This window comes from Zonotrichia leucophrys, chromosome 2, assembly GCF_028769735.1.
Source record: "Zonotrichia leucophrys gambelii isolate GWCS_2022_RI chromosome 2, RI_Zleu_2.0, whole genome shotgun sequence".
Taxonomy (NCBI): Eukaryota; Metazoa; Chordata; class Aves; order Passeriformes; family Passerellidae; genus Zonotrichia; species Zonotrichia leucophrys.
This window is the reverse complement of record NC_088171.1, coordinates 912,324-933,232: the sequence shown is the minus strand read 5'-3', so window position 1 is coordinate 933,232 and position 20,909 is coordinate 912,324. Positions and strand designations below refer to the sequence as shown.

General features: G+C 55.3%; 2 protein-coding genes across 3 annotated transcripts; both read left to right on the top strand.

Annotated features, from left to right (window-relative positions):
- The first annotated feature begins 1,312 nt into the window (after window positions 1-1,312).
- Window positions 1,313-6,380, top strand: LOC135443504 (E3 ubiquitin-protein ligase TRIM7-like). Its single transcript, XM_064703745.1, has 7 exons — window positions 1,313-1,756; window positions 2,948-3,034; window positions 3,345-3,575; window positions 3,890-3,912; window positions 4,199-4,314; window positions 4,552-4,587; window positions 5,598-6,380. The coding sequence occupies exons 1-7, from the start codon at window positions 1,349-1,351 to the stop codon at window positions 6,110-6,112; spliced, it is 1,416 nt and encodes a 471-aa protein (XP_064559815.1). The 5' UTR covers window positions 1,313-1,348; the 3' UTR covers window positions 6,113-6,380.
- A 1,693-nt stretch (window positions 6,381-8,073) lies between these two features.
- On the top strand, window positions 8,074-20,434 carry CDC25A (cell division cycle 25A). Of its 2 annotated transcripts, XM_064703735.1 has the most exons (16): window positions 8,074-8,274; window positions 9,898-9,977; window positions 11,273-11,327; window positions 11,696-11,728; window positions 11,860-11,896; window positions 12,265-12,366; window positions 13,079-13,177; window positions 13,793-13,927; window positions 14,577-14,651; window positions 15,216-15,365; window positions 15,626-15,718; window positions 16,171-16,233; window positions 16,342-16,440; window positions 17,838-17,968; window positions 18,278-18,389; window positions 19,709-20,434. In XM_064703735.1, the coding sequence occupies exons 1-16, from the start codon at window positions 8,123-8,125 to the stop codon at window positions 19,847-19,849; spliced, it is 1,557 nt and encodes a 518-aa protein (XP_064559805.1). In that variant the 5' UTR covers window positions 8,074-8,122; the 3' UTR covers window positions 19,850-20,434. The 2 variants fall into 2 exon arrangements, with proteins under 2 accessions (XP_064559805.1, XP_064559807.1); XM_064703737.1 differs by lacking the exon at window positions 13,793-13,927 and having other exon boundaries at window positions 8,092-8,274.
- The last annotated feature ends 475 nt before the right edge of the window (window positions 20,435-20,909 follow it).

Below are 20,909 nucleotides of genomic sequence, written 5' to 3'. Positions count from 1 at the left end.
CACCAGCTGGTTCATCACAGGTCCAGTTTATTAAAGAAAGTATCAAACACTTATACAGCAAATAATAAGCTTATGAATATTCCGTAAGCCAAGCAATCTCATGGTTAAACTATACCATTAACTCATCCACATTCCTTTGGGCCTACATTCTCTACTTCTCACACCTTGCTGTCCATTTCTTTATCATGCTCCGTCAGGCCTAAGGACACATTATCTTGCAGGTGCAAGATTTGGAATTAACCGCGGTCTTGTACTTTTCCATTCTCTAGTCAACTACATTCCCAACAGACACCCTGCCTGCAAAAGGCCTCTGCCCTAGCTAGGACATTTTACCAAATTAATTCGGCTGTGTCCTCTCTCCTCAAGCCACTCTTTGACAAAACACTCCACAGTTTAGATGTCCTCTGTTGTCCCCATAGTTCCCTTTCCCCCCCCGTATTGTTGCCATCAGACACCCGGGGCTGTCTAGGACAGGTACAAGGAAGGCTGCACGTGTGTCCCTTGCATGGGGCAGGTGGGAATGGAAAAGCTTGGTGCTTAGGGGGTGCGGCATGGCAACACCCGACCTCCAATCCAGTTACGAGAGAGGAGTCTTGACCGATAAATGGCAAAGAAGAGCTGCCTGACAGACTTTGGGAAGGGCCAGGGCTGGCTGATGAAACTCCGGGGATATAAAAATCTGAGCATCCATCTGGAACTGGCCCCGTGGTATGCACTGGGGCAGTTCCACGGGCTGCAACTTTTTCCTTATGTAGTGCTTTGTTTTATTTTTCTTAAGTTTAAACAAAGATTTTTAAATTGTCAAAGTGAGCAGTGGTTTCTCATATTAACAATTAAACTGATTTAAGCATCCCCAGCATCTACGGGCGCTGGCAGTACCGTGCTGGCTGCACCCTGGGGGAAGGCTGGGATGAAGGCTCACACTCACACTGACACGCTCACACTCGCACTAACACTGACACGCTCACAATCGCACTCACCCGACTCCCGTGGGCTGCAGACACGGGCACACGCAGCACACGCAGTGCACACAGCGGCCCCGTGCCCGTGTGCACCCTGGGTTTTCCTGCTCCTTCCTCCCCTGCTTACACACGCACATGGACACGGACACGCGTGTGAGTAATGTGAGACCCAGGCTCAGGAACCCGCCTAGGGAGAGACGGGGACACTCCCAGGCGCACACACACTCACAGACACACACATACAGACGACTACACACACATACACACTCTTACACACTCCCACCACCAAGCCCATTCGCGCCCTGGCCCTGCCTCGCCCCGGAGCGGTCCCGACCGCGGGCCGCTTCCTCCCCGGCAGCTTCCGTCTATTCCACTCCATCGCGGCCATGGCTGAGGAGCTGCTGGCTCTGCGAGAGCAGCTGTTGGCCGAGGCCACCTGCCCGTTGTGCCTGGATGTGTTCGAGCAGCCCGTGCTCACGGCGTGCGGGCACAGCTTCTGCGGGCAGTGCCTGGCGGCCGTGCTGGGGGACCCCCCGCGCCCCGCCGCCTGCCCGCAGTGCCGCGCCCCGCTGGAGCCGGGCTCGCAGCGCCCCAACCGCTCCCTGGGCAACATGGCCGGGCTGGCCCGGTCCCTGGAGGAGGAGGCGGCGCGGCCGCGGTGCCCCCAGCACGGCAAGGCCCTGGCGCTGTTCTGCGAGCCCTGCGGCGCCCTGCTCTGCGCGCCCTGCCGGGACGGGCCCGAGCACCGCGGGCACCGTGTCCGCCCCGCCGAAGAGGCCGCCCGGGAGCTGCAGGTACGGGGCGGCGGCGCGAGAGGGGCCGGGGGCTTGGGCAGGGGCTGGGGGCCTTGGCTGCCCGGGCTGGGGCGGCCGAGGGGCACAGCTCAGGCTCCCCTCCGGCCACAGGCGGGGATCCCCTGCAGCAGGGGCTGGGCTCCCTCGGGGACAGCCTGGGCTCCCCTGTGGGCACAGCTCCGTGTCCTGTCCGGGCACACATCGGGGCTCCCTTCAGGGACAGCCTGGGCTCCCCTGTGGGCACAGCTCCGTGTCCTGTCCGGGCACACATCGGGGCTCCCTTCAGGGACAGCCTGGGCTCCCCTGTGGGCACAGCTCCGTGTCCTGTCCGGGCACACATCGGGGCTCCCTTCAGGGACAGCCTGGGCTCTGCTCTGCCCACGAGCTCCTCTGGCTGTGGCTCTGGGTGCCCTCCGTGCGCGGCTGGGGCTGCTCCGAGCAGGGTCTGGGCTTCCCTCAGGGCACGGCTCTGCTTCCCCTCCACACACAGCTTGGGCCGTGTCCCCGGCCAGCCACGGAGCTGCGGCCTCAGGCGGCGGCTGCCCGGGCTCCGTGTCTGGCTGCCAGCTTGGGCTGCTGTAGCCACCGTGCTGGGGCTGCTGCTTCTGCCATGGCCTGGCCCCAGCCCACGCAGGAGCCCAGGTCCCTCTCCCTGCTCACCCCTCGGGGTCCCCACATGGTCCCTTGTGCCCCACATGTCCCCAGCCAGGCTTTCTCCCCACAGTGTGGGCTGGGGTCTGGGCTCACTGCAAGGCAGGAGATGCCTCAGAGCAGGAGGAGTTTGTGAATACTCCAGCAAATTTATGGGGTGTGTCTGAGTCCCCACTACTGTAACTGCAAACCTCTTCCCAGAAATCACACTTCCAATGTTGAGAGTTGGTTTTTCTAATTTAAAAAACCAAAAAAAAAAAAAAAAAAGCCACAAACGCCAGGGTTTCCACATGAAATTATTCCAGAAATCTTTCTGGCCATAAGACCTGTGGATGGGGTCTCCCCAGCCTGACTAAAATAACTGTGGAGAGGTGGGTGCTGCCTCTGAGCTCCAAACTCATTCCCAGACAGGCAGGGGTCACCCACAGTGCCTCCCCAGATTGGGATTGTCCTCACAGGTGTTGTTTGGTGACATCATCTCCCTCCTGTGAATGCTGCACCAAAATGAACACAAATGACTTTTTTAAATCCCTGCCCCAGGAGACACTCCAGACAAACCTGCTTTTTCTACAAGAACAGAAGGAAAACTTGAAGACCAGAGTAGACCAGAAATGGGAAGACCTGCAGGTGTGTGTTCCTCTCCATGCCCCCCACTGCTCACCCATGTGGCTCCCCAGCAATGTCCCACCTTTCCCTCTCCCCAAATATCCTTATCTCCTAATCCCTGCCAACGTTCTTTTCTCTGTCCATCTCATGTGGCCTCCTTGGGCCCATCAACATCCAGACTTGCCCCCCTGTGTCCGTTCTTCCTGCTGCTCCTGTTGCAAACCTCTGGTCCCGTTGTGTGTGATCCTTGTCCCCTCTCTGCAGCAGCCGTGTCCCTGCGGGGGCAGCCGGAGCCTGGCTGGGCTCAGGGCCTCCGTGCGGTGCCTTGCAGGGGACAGTGAGGTTGGAGCTGCAGGGAGTGGCTGAGAGCTTTGAGGAGCTGCAGCAGTGCCTGGAGGAGCAGAAGGAGACCCTGCTGGCCCAGCTGGAGCAGATGTCCCAGAAGCTGGTCAAAAAGAGCAAGAAATACACGCGCAGGGTTTTGGAGAGGCAGTCGCTGCTGGACACGGTGATTGCGCAGATCCAGGAGAAGGAGGAGCAGCCGGCGGTCGAGTTCCTCAAGGTGAGGCAGCATCAGCCCCTGGGCACTGTGAGCCCTGCTGGGGCTGGGGACACCCAGCTGGCACCCTGTGCATGCTGGTGGAGGCTGGGGCCATGGTGGGACACTGTGCTGTGACACCGTGACACTGTGCTGTGACACTGGGCTGTGACACCGCGCTGTGCCCGCTGTGGGTCAGGGCCCTGAGGGAAGGCAGGGTTGGGATGAGGGGTGGGCTCAGCCCCAGCCCCCTTAAGCTGCTTCCCACAGCTGGGCAGCCACTGCAGCTGCCGGGCCCTCGGCAGTGCCACAGCTCTCCTGTGTTTTCTCTCTTGCAGGATGTTGGCGCAATCCTGAGCAGGTATGAAACAGGCTCGCTGTCCCTCTCCTCCTGCTCAGCTCCTTTGGGCAGAGCTTTGGCAGCGCTGCAGGAGCTGCCAAGGAGGTGGTTTGCCCCGCTGGGGATTTGGCATTCCATGGGATGTTACCAGGGACCAGAGGCCACTGCAGCCCTCCTAAAGATGGGCTTCCTGTGCTGATAGCAGGGACACAGCTGCCCTGGGCTCTGGGGCTGCAGGGATTTCCCTGTTTCCCTGCTGGCCCTGGCTGGTGGCTGGGCTCTGAGCTCCTCTCCCTGCTCCCCTCAGCTGTGAGGCAGCCAAGGCCCCGATCCCAGACCCAGTTTCCCCAGAGCTGCAGAAGAGCATTCAGAGCCTCACTTGGAGCAGCCACCGAGTCATGGCCATGGTGGATCAATTCAGAGGTAAAGCCCTGCTGGCTCTGTGCTGTGCTTCCCCTGGGCTTGGCTGGCAGTGGGAAATCCTCACTGCCTGCTGCCTCTGCCTGGGGCTCAGGAGCAAAACGGCTGCTCCAGATGGGAACCCTGCCCAGGATGGGCTTTGCTGGAGCCTGGGGCTCCACATCTGGCTTGCTGCCCTGCTGGGGAGCAGGACAGGTGCCACAGGAGAGACACTCATGCATCTTTCTTTCTTTCTTTCAGTGAACCTGCGGAGTGAGATAGACTGGGGGAGAAGGGGTAAGTTTGTGGAGCTGCTGAGCACAACTGAGTGGGAAAAGTTTTCCAGGATGAGGGTCCTCATGTCCTTGGTGCAGAGATGGGCTCACAGCACATCTAAACCCAGCATCTGTCTAGAGCTGAGTGCTGTTGTTTTGACTGGGCCTGCTATACAAATGCAGGTCTGTCCCTGTGCCAGGTAGCACCAGGGATGCTGTCCTGCGACGCCAGGCCAGGGCCAGGACAGCAGGAGGCCGTGTCAGGCTGTGCCCAGTTAAGCAGAGGGGCTGTAGCTGATTTTAGCTGGCATTTAGGTGTGATCAGAAGTGCTTCTGCAGGTGCTCAGGGCCCCCATGATGCAGCATTGCTGGGCTGAGCTGTGGCTGCACCATTTGTGCTGAGGCCGCTCTCCACCCTCTCCGTTTTTGGGATGATGCGCTTGAGCTCAGCAGAGTCGTGCCTCAGTTTCCCCCCTGCAGTCCCCGGAGCAGTGGGTTGGGCAGAGGGTCTGGGCTGGTGACACCGCACAGTGACAGCTGTGTGGCCCTGTGGCACGGCCACGGGATGGCAGCAGAACATCCCTGGTGGATGGGCAGCTGGGGCTGTGCAGCTTTGAGGCTGCCTGCTGGCTCGGCAGAGCAGGCTCCGAGCTGGGGGAGCCCTTGGCACAGGAGCAGGGACTGGCCTGGCCCCTCGTGCCTTGCAGCACTGCCTGCTCACAGCCACGGCATGCCCTGCTCCCCACGGGCTGCACTCCCCAGCAGCTCTGGGAGCAGCTTGAGCAAAGCCCATCGTGTCTGTCCCCTGCCTGTGGGGACACTGCCTGCCTCAGTCCTGCCTCAGGGAGCATCTTTTCACCCTCGGCTGCCAGCGTGGGCACAGTGAGGCTCCCGTGTCCCATGGCAGCCGAGGGGGCTGCAGGAGTGCCCCTGGTGCTCCCAGGACAGGAGCCAGCCCCGTGGTGCAGGCTGGAGCAGAGGTGCTGGTTCTGTTCTCAGCAGGCACACACTGATGTTTCTGTCCCCCTTTAGATCCGGTGACGCTGGACCCAGAGACAGCACATCCGCGCCTGATGTTCTCGAGGGACCACAAAACGGTCTGGGTAGGAGTTGGAAAACAGAACCTCCCTGACAGCCCCAAGAGGTTTATGAACAGCCTCAGTGTCTTGGGCTCCCAGGGGTTCACATCTGGGAGGCATTACTGGGAAGTGGAGGTTGAGGAAAACGGTGGCTGGGCCGTGGGGGTGGCCCTGGAGTCTGTGTCAAGGAAGGGGCCGATTGACCTGCAAAGATCTGAGACGGTCTGGGCGCTGCGAATGGAGTCAAATCACTGGTACAGAACATTCTGCATGACCCCTGAGGTGCTGGCACTCAGGGATAAACTCCGGAAAATCAGGGTGTGCCTGGACTATGAAATGGGCCGAGTGACCTTCTACAACTCAAAGGCCATGAGACTGATCCTGCACTTGGAGGCCACCTTCACTGAGAAAGTCCTCCCGTATTTTTGCATCTATTCAGTGGAAACCCTGATCCGGGTGTGTGACTGACAGGGTGGGCTGGCTGCCAGGCCCCTGGCGTGCCCTTGGCTGGCTGAGCAGGGAGGAGCTGTGGCAATGACACGGCATCACTCTGCAGCCCCCCTGCAGCTCTGCCTGCCCTGGACCCTCTCTGCAATTTTCTGCATCTCCTCCTGCCAAGTCCTTTGGAGCATTAAAGAAGTGCTGTCCTGCCTGGGGCTGTCTGCGTGCTGCTGTCCTGCCTAGGGGCCATGGGGATGGTGTCCTACCTCTCCCTGTGGGCACTGAGGCCACACAATAATCGGGAGGGAGGAGGGAAGAGGCTCTGATTGTCCATGCCAGCCTTTGGCAGCACTGCAGGGCTGGGCTGGGCTGGGCTGGAGGATGCAGCCACCCTGCACTCAGGAAGCCAGGCTGGAGCCCCAAAGTGATAATGATGTCTTCAATTTTATGTTTCATATTTTTTGGATTCTGTGCTGCTTTGGTGTGTAGCTTTGAGCTTTATGGTAAGTGTTAGGAAGTTCTCTTCACCGGGTAGGTAGACAAAACAATCCTTTTCTAGTTTGGAACGAAGGATACAAAGTCCTGGCCCAAAAAGCAAAAACAACTGAGAATTGAAGAGAGAAACACAGACGATGGAACTTCATAACCTGAAGCTATAATTGGTCAATAACCTCCAATATGCAAATGGAGCAGAACTCATAAAAGCATGAGACCAGGCTTATAAAAGTGTGAGCGCTCGTCCATTTTGTGCCTACTTTGGGTCTATCCTGGGTGTAGCCCTGGCCGGGCTACTGCCCAAGATGTAGCCATTAAGGCCTTTTACTATATCCCTACTTAATTCTTTAACTCTGTCTAGCCTCTGTTCTTGGTCAATCTTCATAAGGCCTCAGTTCTGGCACCCTAGATGGGACAGAAACCACAGTCTCTGGCTCAGGAAGGCAATGCCTTATCCATTAATGGTTATAACTGCTCAAAAAGTTTGTAAAAAGGAAAATGTTCAGGGATCGATAGCAGGAGTTAGGGAGGAGCAGCAGGAGCTGGGGTGTGATGGCGGTCTCTGAGATTTGGTGTGCTTGGGGAAAGAGCAAACACCCCACATATTTATCCAGGAATTGGCATTGTGTGACTGGCAGGGCTCAGGCAGAGCAACACGGCTTGTGGGTCATGTCCTGGAGATCTCCTGGATCCAAAGCGATCACCTGGACACAGCAGCCTCTGGAACCACCAGAGGGACATGGCAGAGGATTTGCCAGGGCCTGGACAGCAAGATCTGCCAACCCCGTGCTGAGGAGAAGTTGCGTGTCCTAAAGAGTTTGTGTGGAGTACAAGTGGGGGACTGTCAGTCTTCCTTCTCCTGCTCCTCTCTCCGTGAACGCCATCCTGGTGTCACAGGCCTGTGCACTGCCTTACTTCCCCAGCCACTCACCAAACCCCCATAAAGAGGCTTTTATAAAGTGGGTTTTGTTCTCATGGAGAGCTTATTTGAAGAGAAATTATATGGGAAGGGCTCTTTGAGGAGAAATGATATGAGAAGGGCTCTTTGTGTCAGCGAGGTGGTGTTATCTGCTGAATTTGTGCCTTTTTTCCGTCATGTTCCCCATTTTCCCCTCACGCCTAGGCTACAGGGAGACGGCCGGAAACATGGCGGCAAATACGCGCCTCTGTGAGGAGGGAACTACATTCCCCGCATGCAACGCAGAGAGCGATAACCCGGCGCGCCTGCTAGGGATTTTGGGAAATGTAGTCCTCCCCCCGCAGTGGCGCGCATCCCCCCCACTCTGGCCTCCTCGCGTTCCTATTGGTCCAGAGCGACGCCAAGCAACCGCCGTGGGCGGGGCCTGGCCGCGGCGCCGCCGTTCCTACTGGCCAGGGCGCGCGCGGTGGGAGGGGAGGTTTGAAAAAAAACAACCCGCCCCCCGCGGGGCTCCGCGCGCTGATTGGCTGAGCCGCGGTTTGGCGCCAGCTTCGGAGGGGCGACGGGTACCGGTTGGGGTCAAAACGCTGCGGCGGCCGCGCTGGATTCCCGGTCCCCCTCCGATGGATCCCACCCCGAGCGCTTCCCACCGCCGCCGCCTCCTGCTTCTCTCGCCGGCGTCCCCCGCCTCGCCCGCCGTGGTCAAGGCGCTCTTTCAGGATGAGCTCTCGCCTGTCTCGGACCTCCGCCTCACTATGGAGCAGCTGGGGCGCGGGTGAGTCGGGGCCCGGGCATTTTCCTTTTTCTCGCCACTGTCCTGATCCCCCCAAAAAGCAAGGTTTGGAGGCTTTACCGCCCGCTTCTTCCTCCTGCGCCAAGAGAGCTTCTTTCTCCTTTCCGCCATCCCCCCGAGCCCTCCCGGGCACTCTGTCTCCTCTCCAGAGCGTTTTGTTTCCCCTCCCGGACCCGAAGCGAGGCCTAGGGAGGCTCCCCCATATATAAAACCCCCAAGGCCTCCTGGAGTCGTTTTCCTTCCGTCCCATCCACCCCCGTAATTCCCTCCCGCGCAGCGAAGCCTTTTGGAATTCCCGCCCGCCCCTCCAAAAAAAACCCCAAACTCCCCTGGGATGTCTCCCAGGGGATGTGCCCCTCTGAAACCCCAAAGCCCCAGTTTAGCACCCCCTTCCCCAGGCCCTCGGGAATGTCTCTGCTCCCTCCTCGGCCCTGGCGGCTCTCAGGAGAGCTCTCATTTCCTTCCCTGTCCCTCCATTCCCCAAGGAAGGCCTCGGGGTGCTCCTGTGTCCTCACCCCTCAGAAAACCCAGCGAGGCCTCGTGGGTCCCTCCTTCTCCTTTCCCCCATCCCCAGTGGAGGCCTCGGGGGTCTCTCGGTGTCCTTGTCCCCCCGGCAGTGAGGCCCTGGGGGCTCCTGCTGCTGCTCTCCCTCCAGCCCAGGCCTGCAGCACCGCTTCTCCCAGCCCTTCCCAAAAAGCGGCGCCTCCCGGAGCTGTTTTTCTCCCCACGGCCACCCACGAGGCCTCAGTTGTGGCCCTCCCTCATGTGTCCCTTGGTGTCCCCCGTCCTTTGCTGGTGTTTCCCTCTGTTCTCTCCTCATGCCGCATGGATCCCCGCTCTGGGACACCTTCCCCCTGTCCCACAAACCCCTTTGTGTCCCTCCCGTGTCCCCCTGGCTGCCCTGTCCATCCCAGCCCCGTTCCTGCTCTCTGCTCTGAGTCCCAGGTGCTGCAGCCTGTGCTGGCAGCTGCTCCCGTTCCCCAAACTGCAGCCACAGCTGCTCCATTTTGCTGCTCTCTGCACTCCTCTAATCCCATTATTCCCACAGCTCCTCCCTTGTGGGGCTCCTGTTTTGTCCTGGCCCACTCAGATCTCAATGACCCTCCTGGGTTTTATTTGTTGATTTTCTGTCATTCTCATTTCTGCCACCACCTGCTTTATGGTCCTTCCTTCCTTCAGATTCCTGGGATTCCTGCAGACCATGGGCAGTGCCCCCCTTGGAAGTTATTCAGCTCTTTGAATTTGTAGCCCTGGCTACTTTTTTTTTCTTTTTTTTAATTAACCACTTGCTGGAGCCTCACTCAAGTAGCTTTTCCCTTATATATGTGGGGCTCCATGTGATTTTCTTCTCTCTCAGCACTGAGGTTTAGCTGATCAAACAAAATTTAGGAGGTAATTATTTATCAAAATGGATTTGAATTAGAAATCTGGCAATTTTCTCTATGCAAAACTTGAATTAAAGGGGTGGCTGCCAAAGAGAGGATTGCAGTTCCAGGAAGGATAACTGGGCTCTGGGAGGAATCCAGGTGATGCCCACCTGTGCTGTACCTAGCTGCAGTGTTGTGTTTCTTGCTTTTAAAGCAAATCCCAAACTTTCCTTTCCAGGCAGCGTGAAAACCTGGACCAAGACATGGGAACCAAAAATGGATTGCACAGATCAGCCTCTTCAGAGTCCACAGACTCAGGTGGGGCTGCCTCAATTAACAAACAGTGATTAGGAACTGGAAAGCAATGCACTTCTATGTGGCACCTGGGGTTTGGGGAAGGTCTGGCCCTTGGAAGGAGGGAGGCAGGTGGAAAATCCCCAGGAAACCTCTGCAGCTCAGGGTTTGGGCTGTGGATATAGATATATATAATTTATTTTAAGGTTTTTTTTGCTGTAATTGTCCTGGAGACTGTGAGCAGTAAGGAGGGAAAACAAGTCCTCCTTTTTTCTCTCTTGAAACCCAAACTGTGCCAGTGAGTGGCTCTGTCCTGTGTTCTCCTGTCACCCAGAGCTGGTTGATGATCTGAAACCCCTCAGTTCTGCTACTTCCTGGGAGGATTTCCTGTTTTTCACACGAGTTGTTCTATCGGTGAAAATGAAATAAGCTCTCACCCCATAACTTGTAGGTTCCCTCTGGTGCTTCATTGCTCCAGCTGAGGGAAATCACTGTTTCCACCTGGATTTATGCCCCATTTTGAGGGCACTTTCAGCCTAAAAAAGAACTTTGTGAAGTGCTAAAGCACGAGTACAGCTCACAGACCATGGAGCAGGACAGAGCAACCAGCCTTGCTAAATCCTCCCTTTCTGTGGCTCCTCAGGAGTCCGTGCTGGAGTGACTCTGGATGTGTCTGAAATGCTCTGGGGCTGTAAAGCTGGGCTTGCTTTGTGCTTCTGAAGTGCTTCCTGTTAATCCCAGGACATTCAGAAGGGCCTTTTGACTGCTTATTTTTGGGAATGAGCCCCAAATTTCTTTGTAGGTATAACTAAAAGCATGGCTAAAAAAAACCCCTAAAGGACTGAATTGTTTATTAAGGTGTGTGTGGTGGATAAACAGAGTGCTGAGTGCCAGCACTGTGTTCCATGTGACAGCCCAGGCAGGGCTTGGGGGCCTTTTTTAAATTCCCCCTGATTTTCCCCAAGCACTGATGATCCACAGCCAAACCCATGGTGAGGAGTGGCAGTAATTCTTTTTTTATTCTGCACTGAGGTCAGGCTGCAGGTGGGACTTTGCACATGAATTTCCTGGGTCTTTCTGTGGAAATGTGTAGCAGTGTGTGATAGTTCCTGGGTATGGATCAGTGGGAAATGTGTGATATCCCTGGGTATGGATCAGTGGGCAATGTGTGATATCCCTGGCTATGGATCAGTGGGAAATGTGTGATATCCCTGGCTATGGATCAGTGGGAAATGTGTGATATCCCTGGGTATGGATCAGTGGGAAATGTGTGATATCCCTGGCTATAAATGAGTGGGAAATCTGTGTCTCCTGTGCAGGTTTGGCTTTGGATTCTCCTGGCCCTGCGAGCTCCCACGACGCCATGGAGGACACGTGAGTGCCCCTGTGTGAACCCTGGCCTGGTTAACCAACAAACCTGGGCTGGTGAGGCCTGGGCAGGGCTTTCCTCTGCTGGCACAGTGCCCTGGGGCTGCCCTGCTCCCCCTCTCCCTGTGCTGCAGAGCTGCAATGCTGGGCTGGGCCCTGCCCCTGCCCAGGGCACTGCAGTGCTGCCTCTGGGCTGGGTGCTGTGCCAGCCACATGGCACTGGCACCCACTGCAGCCTGGGGCTGCACCAAGGACTGACTGAATTGCACCTTTTAACATTTGGTTTGAGTCTGTGCCTTAAGAACCACAGAAACATTTAATTTGGGAAAGACCTCTAAGATCTTCAAGTCTAAGCTGTGATCTTTTGCTTTTAGGTTTGAGAAAGCAATCAAAGCCAGCAGGCTGAAGTAAGTATAATTCTATTTTAAATTCTTCCTTGGTGTCTCTTTTAGATTATGGAACTGGGGGTGATTTCTATTCGTGTCCCTGCCTTTTAAAGCAAAATATTGAAATAAACTTTGTTTCTTTTTCATTGCAGCCTTCGAATACCTTTCAGAAGAATCCATTCCCTGCCAGTAAGTGAGAGTGGGATTGATGTTTTATACATGTTAAAGGGTTTAGCATGGTTTTGGTTGAATGCATTTAGTTGAATACTTGTTAATTTTCTGGCTTCAACACCAGCTGCTGGGGTGCTTAATGTCAGAACTGCAGTTTGTAAATTCCCAATCTCATTTAATTTAGTGTGAAATTGCTGTGGTGTGGCTCCATCTCTGCTGCACTGAAGCATTTTGGTCCCTGTACCAAGATGTCAGCAGAGGATTCCTGCACAGGGTGTGCAAAATTTGTAGTCAGAGCTTTCCAGTTTTTGGTAACCTCTTTAGTGCTTGAAATGTGCTTGTGCAAGGACTGCTGCACAGTCCTGAGCTGTCCCTTTGTGTTGTAGCAAAGCCTGCTGGGCTCCAGCCCTGCTCTGAAGAGAAACCACTCTGACTCTCTGGACACTGATGCTTTCCAGCCTTTGGAACAGGATGAAAATAAGGAAAATGTGAGTGCTGTGGGAGGGGAGGGACAGTTGGATTAGCACGTCCCTGTGCAGGGAATGCGATGGGAAAGGCTTCAATTCCTCCCTTCCAGGCTGTTCTTCAGGCACAGCCACCTTTAGCTCAGCTTTTCTGAAGGGAACTTGCAGCTCTGATCGGAGCTGTTGGCAGGTTAATGAAAATGGGGAAGGCTTTGCCCAGTTCTGCCTTGGTGCCACTGACCCTGGCTCCTTTCTGGCTGTGGCAGAGGGAAATCTGTTCCCCTGCTTGCTCTGGGCAGGAGCTGCCTCCAGAAGGGGTTTGGGGAGGTCACCCCTGGCTGTCCCACTGCTGCCATGGGGAGCCCTGGCTCCTCTTGGGTTCCGTGTCCTGGGCCTGCCCTGGCTGCTGGGAATCCTGTGGGCAGTGAGGTGTCAGTGCTTGGTGCCTCCAAGAATGATTTATTTATTCTGCAGAGAACTGGCTGACAGGAATAGAGAAGCCCTGAAGCCTGTAGGTGATGCCAGGAGCATAAATGCTGGATTATGTTAGGTGAAGCACTGCTGTAACAGCTTTAATTTGAAAACATTCACCTTCAGACTGTTCTGTTGGCAGCAGGGAGCTTAAATCCAAAATGTCAGGCAGTTTAACAAAATGGAAAAGATAAAAGGATCCAAGCAGCTGAACAAGCAGTTTGTAATTTTGGTAAAATGATCATTTTGCTGTTTTTTATTTCAGGAATCATTTGAGTTCAAGAAGCCAACCAAACCAGCTTCTCGTGGCTTCCGTGATGGGAGGGGTGTTCCTGCAGCAAGGCAGAATTCATCTCCAGCCCAGGTACTTGGTTCTTCTCAACTAATTCTCACCTAATTCTCTGCCATCAAAATAACCAAATCACGGTTCTGAAGTGGTGATGTCAGATAAATAAGTTTTTTTGCCTGCCAGATAAGAGAATTCTTCTCACCTCTGGCTCATGAGAAATTTGAAACATTGTTTTGGGAAAGATGAGTCAGGACAGAGCTGGGGTTCTGCTCAGTAAGTGAAGGGAGCGTGGACATTGGTTTGGAATTAAATGATCAGTAAAGCTGATACTGAATGTTCAGGCAGATGCATTTGGAACAACAAACCAAACTCTGTAAATGCAGCTGGGTTTTGTGTCCAGATGTGACATCCAGGGAGAAAATTTACCTTATTCGTACCCTGTTGTTTAAAAAAAGCAACTGAAAGATCATTGTGCAGAGCCAGAGCTGGGGGACCAAGCCTTGTCTCAGGTGCCTGGATCCAGCAGCCCTTCCAGAATCCTGCTGGTCCCTGCCTGTGCTGCAGCTCAGGGCTGGGGATGATAACCACGGTGTTCCTGGGCTGCAGGGAGCCCTGGTGGCCCCTCCTCGGCTGCAGCATCCTGCAGGGAGCAGAGGGAATGCTGTTAAATCTCCTTCTGTCTCCCCTCAGCTGCCCGTGGGGGAAACAGCCTCTGGGGAACAGGAGAGCTCCAGGGCAGCCTTCCTGCAGCAGCATTCCCTGCCCTCCTCGGAGAGTGAGGATGATGATGGCTTCATGGAGCTGCTGGATGACCAGGACTTGAAGGTGTGTGCAGAGGGGATGGGGTGGAGATCCCCAGATCAGCCCTGCCTGATGTGTCTGGTGTGCTCAGACTGCACCACGCTGGGTTTTGGGCAGTCACAGAGGCCCAGACTGCTCTGGGTTGGAAGGGACCTTAAAGCTTATCCAGCTCCAATCCCCTTCACACGGGCAGGGACATGTCCCACAAGGAGATTAATTACTTCTCATCATCTTTTCTAACTCACACTGGGGTGCCTTTATCTTGTAACTGCTCTTTCCCAGTGCAGCCAGTGGGATTTGTTTGGGCTCCGAACAAGTGAATTATTTTTAGTTTGAGGACTGAGGGAATTATTTGAGCAGTTGGCATTTTTCTTTAGAAACTTGCTGAAAAAGTCAGAGGTGGTGATTGCTTTGAGCCACTTAGATGCAAAATTGTTTCCAAGGGACTTTGAAATGCTGAAAGCCCTGGAGGCTCATCTTTGTTAATCAATCAGTGAATTGATAAACTCACCTAGTCCAACATGTTTCTGCCCAGTTCCATTATTTCCTGAAGAGTTGCACTGGGGATGGAGTTCAATCCCTGGGGCTGGCTCCAGCTGGGCTGTGCAGCTGGGGCAGGCAGGAGCTGCACCTGCAGGGTGTCTGTGATGAGCAGGATTTCCCTCTCCTGCAGAACGATGAGGAGATGCCCTCGGACGTGTCCAGCCTCTGGACGGCGCCGCTGGTCATGAGGAGAGCGGACAGCAGGGTGAGTCCCCACAAGGGACAGGGACTGTCACCCCCTGTCCCCTGCATCCCTGAGAGCACAGCAAGCCCTGGCATAACCCCCTGCACAGTTCCCTTGGGGCTGTTCACCTGGCAGACTCTGGCAGTGTGGAACAATTGGTGTTTATAGGAATAGAATTTCTTCTTGCACTTCATAAATGTGAGAAGATCTTGACTTCCCTTATCAGAATCTTGGCATATGTGGCATTCACTCTGCAGGGACTCACCTGGAATGCTGTAACCTGATGCTTTGATAACAGACTGGGAAAGGAGCTCCAGCAGAAAGCTCTTTAATCTGCTGATAAATTGGCTGCTAATTGATGTAGAGCATTTTGCTGGCTCTTTATCTTGCTTATGCTGCCCCAAGCTCCCCCAGTAACAAGTGTTACTGGAAATGCAAAGCCTGGATAATTCAGATTAACAGCCCCCTGTTGCTCTGCAGTGGTGGTGCCTTAAATGAGGCCAAGATTGGAATAATCTGAAAGCCTGAGTTGTGTTTATTTTCTTTTATAAACCTTTGCTGGACAACTCCTCTCCTCCCTCGCAGGCCAAGCGGTGCCGGCTGTTTGGCTCTTCATCCATGTCAAGCATTGCAGGAAGAACCACCCAGAAGAGGATGGAGAGGTCCCAGGAGGAGAATTCTCCAGGGAAAAGCAAGAAGAGGAAAAGCCTGCCAGGAACTTCTGAGGACTCCACGGTTGGTGGCTCAGCATCCAGTTTGTGACACAGAATTGAGGAGGGGAGATGCAGAGCTGGGGTCTGGTTTGTGAAGGTTGGTGGGAGCTTTTCCAGGTGGATTTTGGGGCAGCAATTCCACAGTGCTGAGCCTGAGCTCTGCCCTGAGCAGGGAAGCTGAGGGGGCAGTTCAGGGCTTGGCAGTGCACTCCAAGCTGTCAGCTGTGGGAAGCAGGGATGGGATGTGTGTGTCCTCACGGATCTCTGACCTGTGTCCTGCAGAGCCTGAAGCTGGTGAGGACCCAGCCCTCCACAGCAGAGATTGAGAGCATTTTGGACAGTGACCAGAGGGACCTTATCGGGGACTTCTCCAAGGTAATTCCAGAGATTCCATGGCCAAGTGTTGAATGGAGTGTTTCAAGGGCCTCTCTTGGTGGGGATGTCTCAAACCAGCCCAGAAAAACACTTCCCTTTAGAGAGGCTCTTCTGTTCCCTCATAAACCTGCCTTGCTTCTTTGGGCTTGGTCTTGGAGGTCTTTTCCTACCTTAACAATTCCTTGGTCTTCAGACAACCAGGAGAGGCTGTTGGTGAGAAGGGGATGGCCCAGGCTGGACACAAACTGATCCATTTGTGGTTAAAGCCCTATGAAATCCTCTAGTGTAGGAGCCAAAAACGAAATTCTGTGCCTGATTTTAGCATTCTTAGGAGCTTTAACTCCTGCAGAGGTTCTGGCCAGCAGAGTGTCTGTCAGAGAGTGAACTGCTGGATGCTGTGCTGTCACCCACGTGACTCACAGCTGGAATTTTCTCAATCCTGTCTCTTCCAGAGTTATTTATTTGACACTGTCGATGGGAAACATCAAGATTTAAAATACATCGACTCCGAAATGGTGAGTGCTCCAAGGGAGCCAGAAAAATTCTTTAGTGGGGGCTGGGGAACAACACAAAAATGACTTGAAACAACTGAACTCTGTTTTTTTGTGCTCTTTTTTTCTCAGATTGTGTCTGTGCTGACTGGGAAGTTTGAGAGCTTCATCAAGCAGTGTGTGATAATTGACTGTAGATACCCCTATGAGTATGAAGGGGGGCACATCAAGGTATGTTGGCCCCATAAGAGCAGGGCAGGTGCTCTGAAGCTGCAGCCTGGGGTCTCTGGGATCCCTGTGGGGCTGATTTTTAGGGCTGTTCCCTCAGAAGAGGGGACATTCTGCTCTCTGTAAGCAGAGGAGGGGCCTGTGGCCCTCAGGGTGACAGAGGCTCCTGAGGAGGATGTGACACTCAGTGTCAGCATCCTCATATCTCAGGAGGCTAAAATTGGAGTGCTAAACTTCATTTCAGTGACAGACTCAAAGGAAAAATGGCTGTGTAAAACACAACCAGGAACAGGTCACCCAGACACCTTGTGGTGTTTGAGCCTCTCTCAGGGCCTGGAGGGGCTCCAGGAGAGCTGGAGAGGGACTGGGGACAGGGATGGAGGGACAGGACACAGGGAATGGCTCCCACTGCCTGAGGGCAGGGATGGATGGGAGATTGGGAATTCCTGGCTGAGGAATCACACAGAGCCAGTTCCAGACTGTCCATGGTGTCCTGGTGGGGTTTGGAGCTGTGTTAGGAGAACGTTCCAGACTGTCCATGGTGCCCTGGTTTGGAGCTGTGTTAGGAGAACATTCCAGACTGTCCATGGTGCCCTGGTGGGGTTTGGAGCTGGGGTAGGAGAACATTCCAGACTGTCCATGGTGCCCTGGTGGGGTTTGGAGCTGTGGTAGGAGAACGTTCCAGACTGTCCATGGTGTCCTGGTTTGGAGCTGTGCTAGGAGAACGTTCCAGACTGTCCATGGTGCCCTGGTGGGGTTTGGAGCTGTGTTGGGAGAACGTTCCAGACTGTCCATGGTGTCCTGGTGGGGTTTGGAGCTGTGCTAGGAGAACGTTCCAGACTGTCCATGGTGTCCTGGTTTGGAGCTGTGCTAGGAGAACGTTCCAGACTGTCCATGGTGTCCTGGTTTGGAGCTGTGCTAGGAGAACGTTCCAGACTGTCCATGGTGTCCTGGTGGGGTTTGGAGCTGTGTTAGGGGAGGGTTCCAGACTGTCCATGGTGTCCTGGTGGGGTTTGGAGCTGTGCTGGGAGAACGTTCCAGACTGTCCATGGTGTCCTGGTGGGGTTTGGAGCTGTGTTGGGAGAACGTTCCAGACTGTCCGTGGTGCCCTGGTTTGGAGCTGTGCTGGGAGAACGTTCCAGACTGTCCATGGTGTCCTGGTGGGGTTTGGAGCTGTGCTGGGAGAGGGTTCCAGACTGTCCATGGTGTCCTGGTGGGGTTTGGAGCTGTGCTGGGAGAGGGTACCAGACTGTCCATGGTGTCCTGGTGGGGTTTGGAGCTGTGCTGGGAGAAGCTTGCAGAGCTCCTCCAGCAAGCCCCGATGAGGCACTGGTTCCCAAGGGAGTGGGGTGAGTTTGTGGCCGTTCCCCTGCTCTCAGTGCTTGCCCTCTGCCCTGCAGGGTGCCATAAACCTGCACATGGAGGAGGAGGTGCAGAATTTCCTGCTGAAGAAGCCCATCCAGCCGTCGGAGGACAAGCGCGTCATCGTGGTGTTCCACTGCGAGTTCTCCTCGGAGCGGGGCCCGCGCATGTGAGCTCCTCTCCTGGCAGGGCTCCCACTGCACTGGGAGCACTGCCAGGGGCTGGGCTGGCTCCACTTGCTGTGCCCGGGGTGGTTGGCACCTCTGGCAGGGGCTGGCACAGCCTGGGGGCTCAGGAGCTGTGCTGGGTCTGGGCTGGAGCACTGCAGTGTTCAGTGGGGAAGGAAAAGCCTCTGAGCTGTGGGGCTGCTCAGGCTCTCCCTGATGGGCAGCTCCAGCTCCTCCTTCGAGGGTTTGGGATGCAGTTTTGGGAGTTACTGGGTCAATGTGGGATTTAACACAGGATTTTCCCCCTGCAGGTGCCGGTTTGTGAGGGAGCAGGACAGGCTGAGCAATGAGTACCCCAACCTGCACTACCCAGAGCTCTACGTGCTCAAGGGGGGCTACAAGGATTTCTTCTCGAGGTGCCAGGTGGGTAACGTGGATTCCTCATCCCTGGCAGTGTCCAAGGCCAGGTGGGAAGGGACTTGGAGCAGCCTGGGACACTGGAATGTGTCCCTGCCCATGGCAAAGTGTGGAACAAAATCTTTTAGGTCCCTCCAACCCAAGCCTTTTTATGGTCTCTATCACACACAGATAAATAATGCTGATTTCTTCCTACTCAAACTTCTCCTTGGGGCAGAGTGGTTTGGCTGGGGGGCTTTTCCTCCTCTCTCTCTTTCATTGGGCTGGTCCCAGAGCAGCTCAGCCTGTTCCGTGTCTTGGAGCTGTCTTCCTGCCATAGCTGAAGGGCTTTTCCACTTGTCTCAAGTAAAATAGAAGTGGTTTCTGCCCCTTTAGAACAAACTGTCACTCAGAGAAAGGATTTCAGCCTGCTCAGAGCAGGGGGGAAGACAAGGCTTGACAGTAATTGCTGGATAATAAATGGAAACCTGAGATCTTGTACAGTCCTAAACCAGCAAAATTGAAAACCTGAGCTTGGAGTTTGCAGTCTCTAATTTAGACAAGGAAACTAAAACCCACCCCCAGCTCTTCCCAGCACCTCGGGGCTGGGATTTCTCCTGTCCTTGGCTCCTGCAGCATTTCCATGGTCCCAGCACTCCTGGGATCTGTCCTGGTGCTGTGACACAAACAGGCCTCAGCTCCTCATCCCGGGAGGTGGGAGATGCCTGGCCTGTCCGTGGGGCTGTCAGCTCCTTCCCTGTGGGATGTTGGCTCTCCCAGCCCTGCAGTCGATGGCAGCCAGTGCTGCCCGGGATTTGGCTCTCCCTGAGATCTGCTGCCTCCCCTGGGCTGAGGGACCCCGGGCTTTGGGGTGTCCCCGTGGACTCGGGGCTGTCCTGAGGAGAGGGCAGCGAGGCCTCAAGGTGGCAGCACGGGACAGCCAAGGGCAGCTCCGGGGGAGCCGGGAGCTGGCCCCAGGCGCGCGGATCATGGAGTGCTGGGGCTGGAGGGGACCCGCGGTGATCATTGTTCCCTAAATGCACGACCTTGCCGTCATCAGCCACCCTGCTCTGACCATCTGAGCTGGAACATCCTCCCAGTCTGTGCCTTGCAAGGTGAACTCTCAGCCAGCTCAGCCTGTGTGTTCTGTGCCAGGAAATTTGGGATGAGAGCCCTGTACACAAAGCCCTTGTTTTGATGGCTGTAACCTGAATCTCCCTGGGCTCTGTGTGTCTGCCACGCAGCTCCTGCCTGGAAGGGGGGTCTGTCCCTGTTTGCTCTTGGTGCTGGGATCAGGGATCAGCACCCTGGTGCCACTGAGGTGACCCCAGCTCCTGTTTCCCCAGAGCTTCTGCGAGCCCCAGAGCTACCGCCCGATGCACCACAAGGACTTCAAGGAGGACCTGAAGAGGTTCCGCACCAAGAGCCGGACCTGGGCCGGGGAGAAGAGCAAGAGGGAGATGTACAGTCGGCTCAAGAAGCTCTGAGGGCTGCAGGGACCTGCAAGGACTGCCCAGCCTGGGGGCTGCAGTGGGACAGCCACGTGTTCCTGTGCTCCCACCCCCCTGGGCTGTCCCTCCCTGGGATCACCTGGACCTCGGCCCCACGAGCCGGATTCCGGCTGGGAGCTGCCTTGGGATTCTTTTGGTTACGTTGCTTCGTGAAAATGTTGTGGCTTCTTGTGTTGTGTGACACCCCCAGATCGCCCAGGAAGGGTGGGGACAGCCTCGTGGGGCTGGGCTCGGTGTCAGCACTGCCAGGGAATTGTAGTGCCTGTTAATTTTTTAAATGCTTAATTTTATTTAAATACAGTCAAATGAAGCCAATACCGCTGCGGTTGGATCATCTGGATTGTACTTAAACCTTGTTTCTGCTCCAGGGCGACCTGCTGGGGGGGAGTGGGGGGTTGTTGTTTTTCTCAATGCAGTTTTGGTTCTGTGTAGCATTGTGGGAAGGAAAATGGGAAATATCCCACGATGGCTCAGGATTCCCACCTGGGCCAGTGCTACAGGAAGCCCTGGGAGCCCATCTGAGGGAAACTGCTTCTTGTTCATAAACATCACGTTCACCTCGTTCGCTCCAGGCTGTTTCATTTCATGGGCTGTCTGTGGTGCTTCTGGAGGAGTTGGTGTTTTGGTGGAGGGAGAGGTTTTGGGAGCTGAGGGGGTCCAGCAGTTGGGTGATGCCAGGATTCTCAGTGGTGTCGCTGCTGCCTCTGAGCCTGTGAGTTGTTCTTATCCTGAAACGCTGCCAGAGCAGATCCTGGCTGTGCGGGATCCCAGAAGCTGCTCTGACTCTGACACCTCTTCCCTGGGGGTGGCTGTGGGCACCTCTCCATCTGCCAGGAAAGGCAGGAGGTGGGATTTATCCATGGGGGAAGCAGAATTTCCTCAGCCGTGTTGGACCCCCCAGCTGAGGAAGTTCTGCAGTCCCAAACTGCTGTGCTGCTGGTTTTGGGGTCACTTCAGCCCCAACTCCTAAATCCATCTTCCTCACACCAACTTGCAGGTGAAAACTGCTGCTCCTGGGAAGCTCCATGTGCCTGGG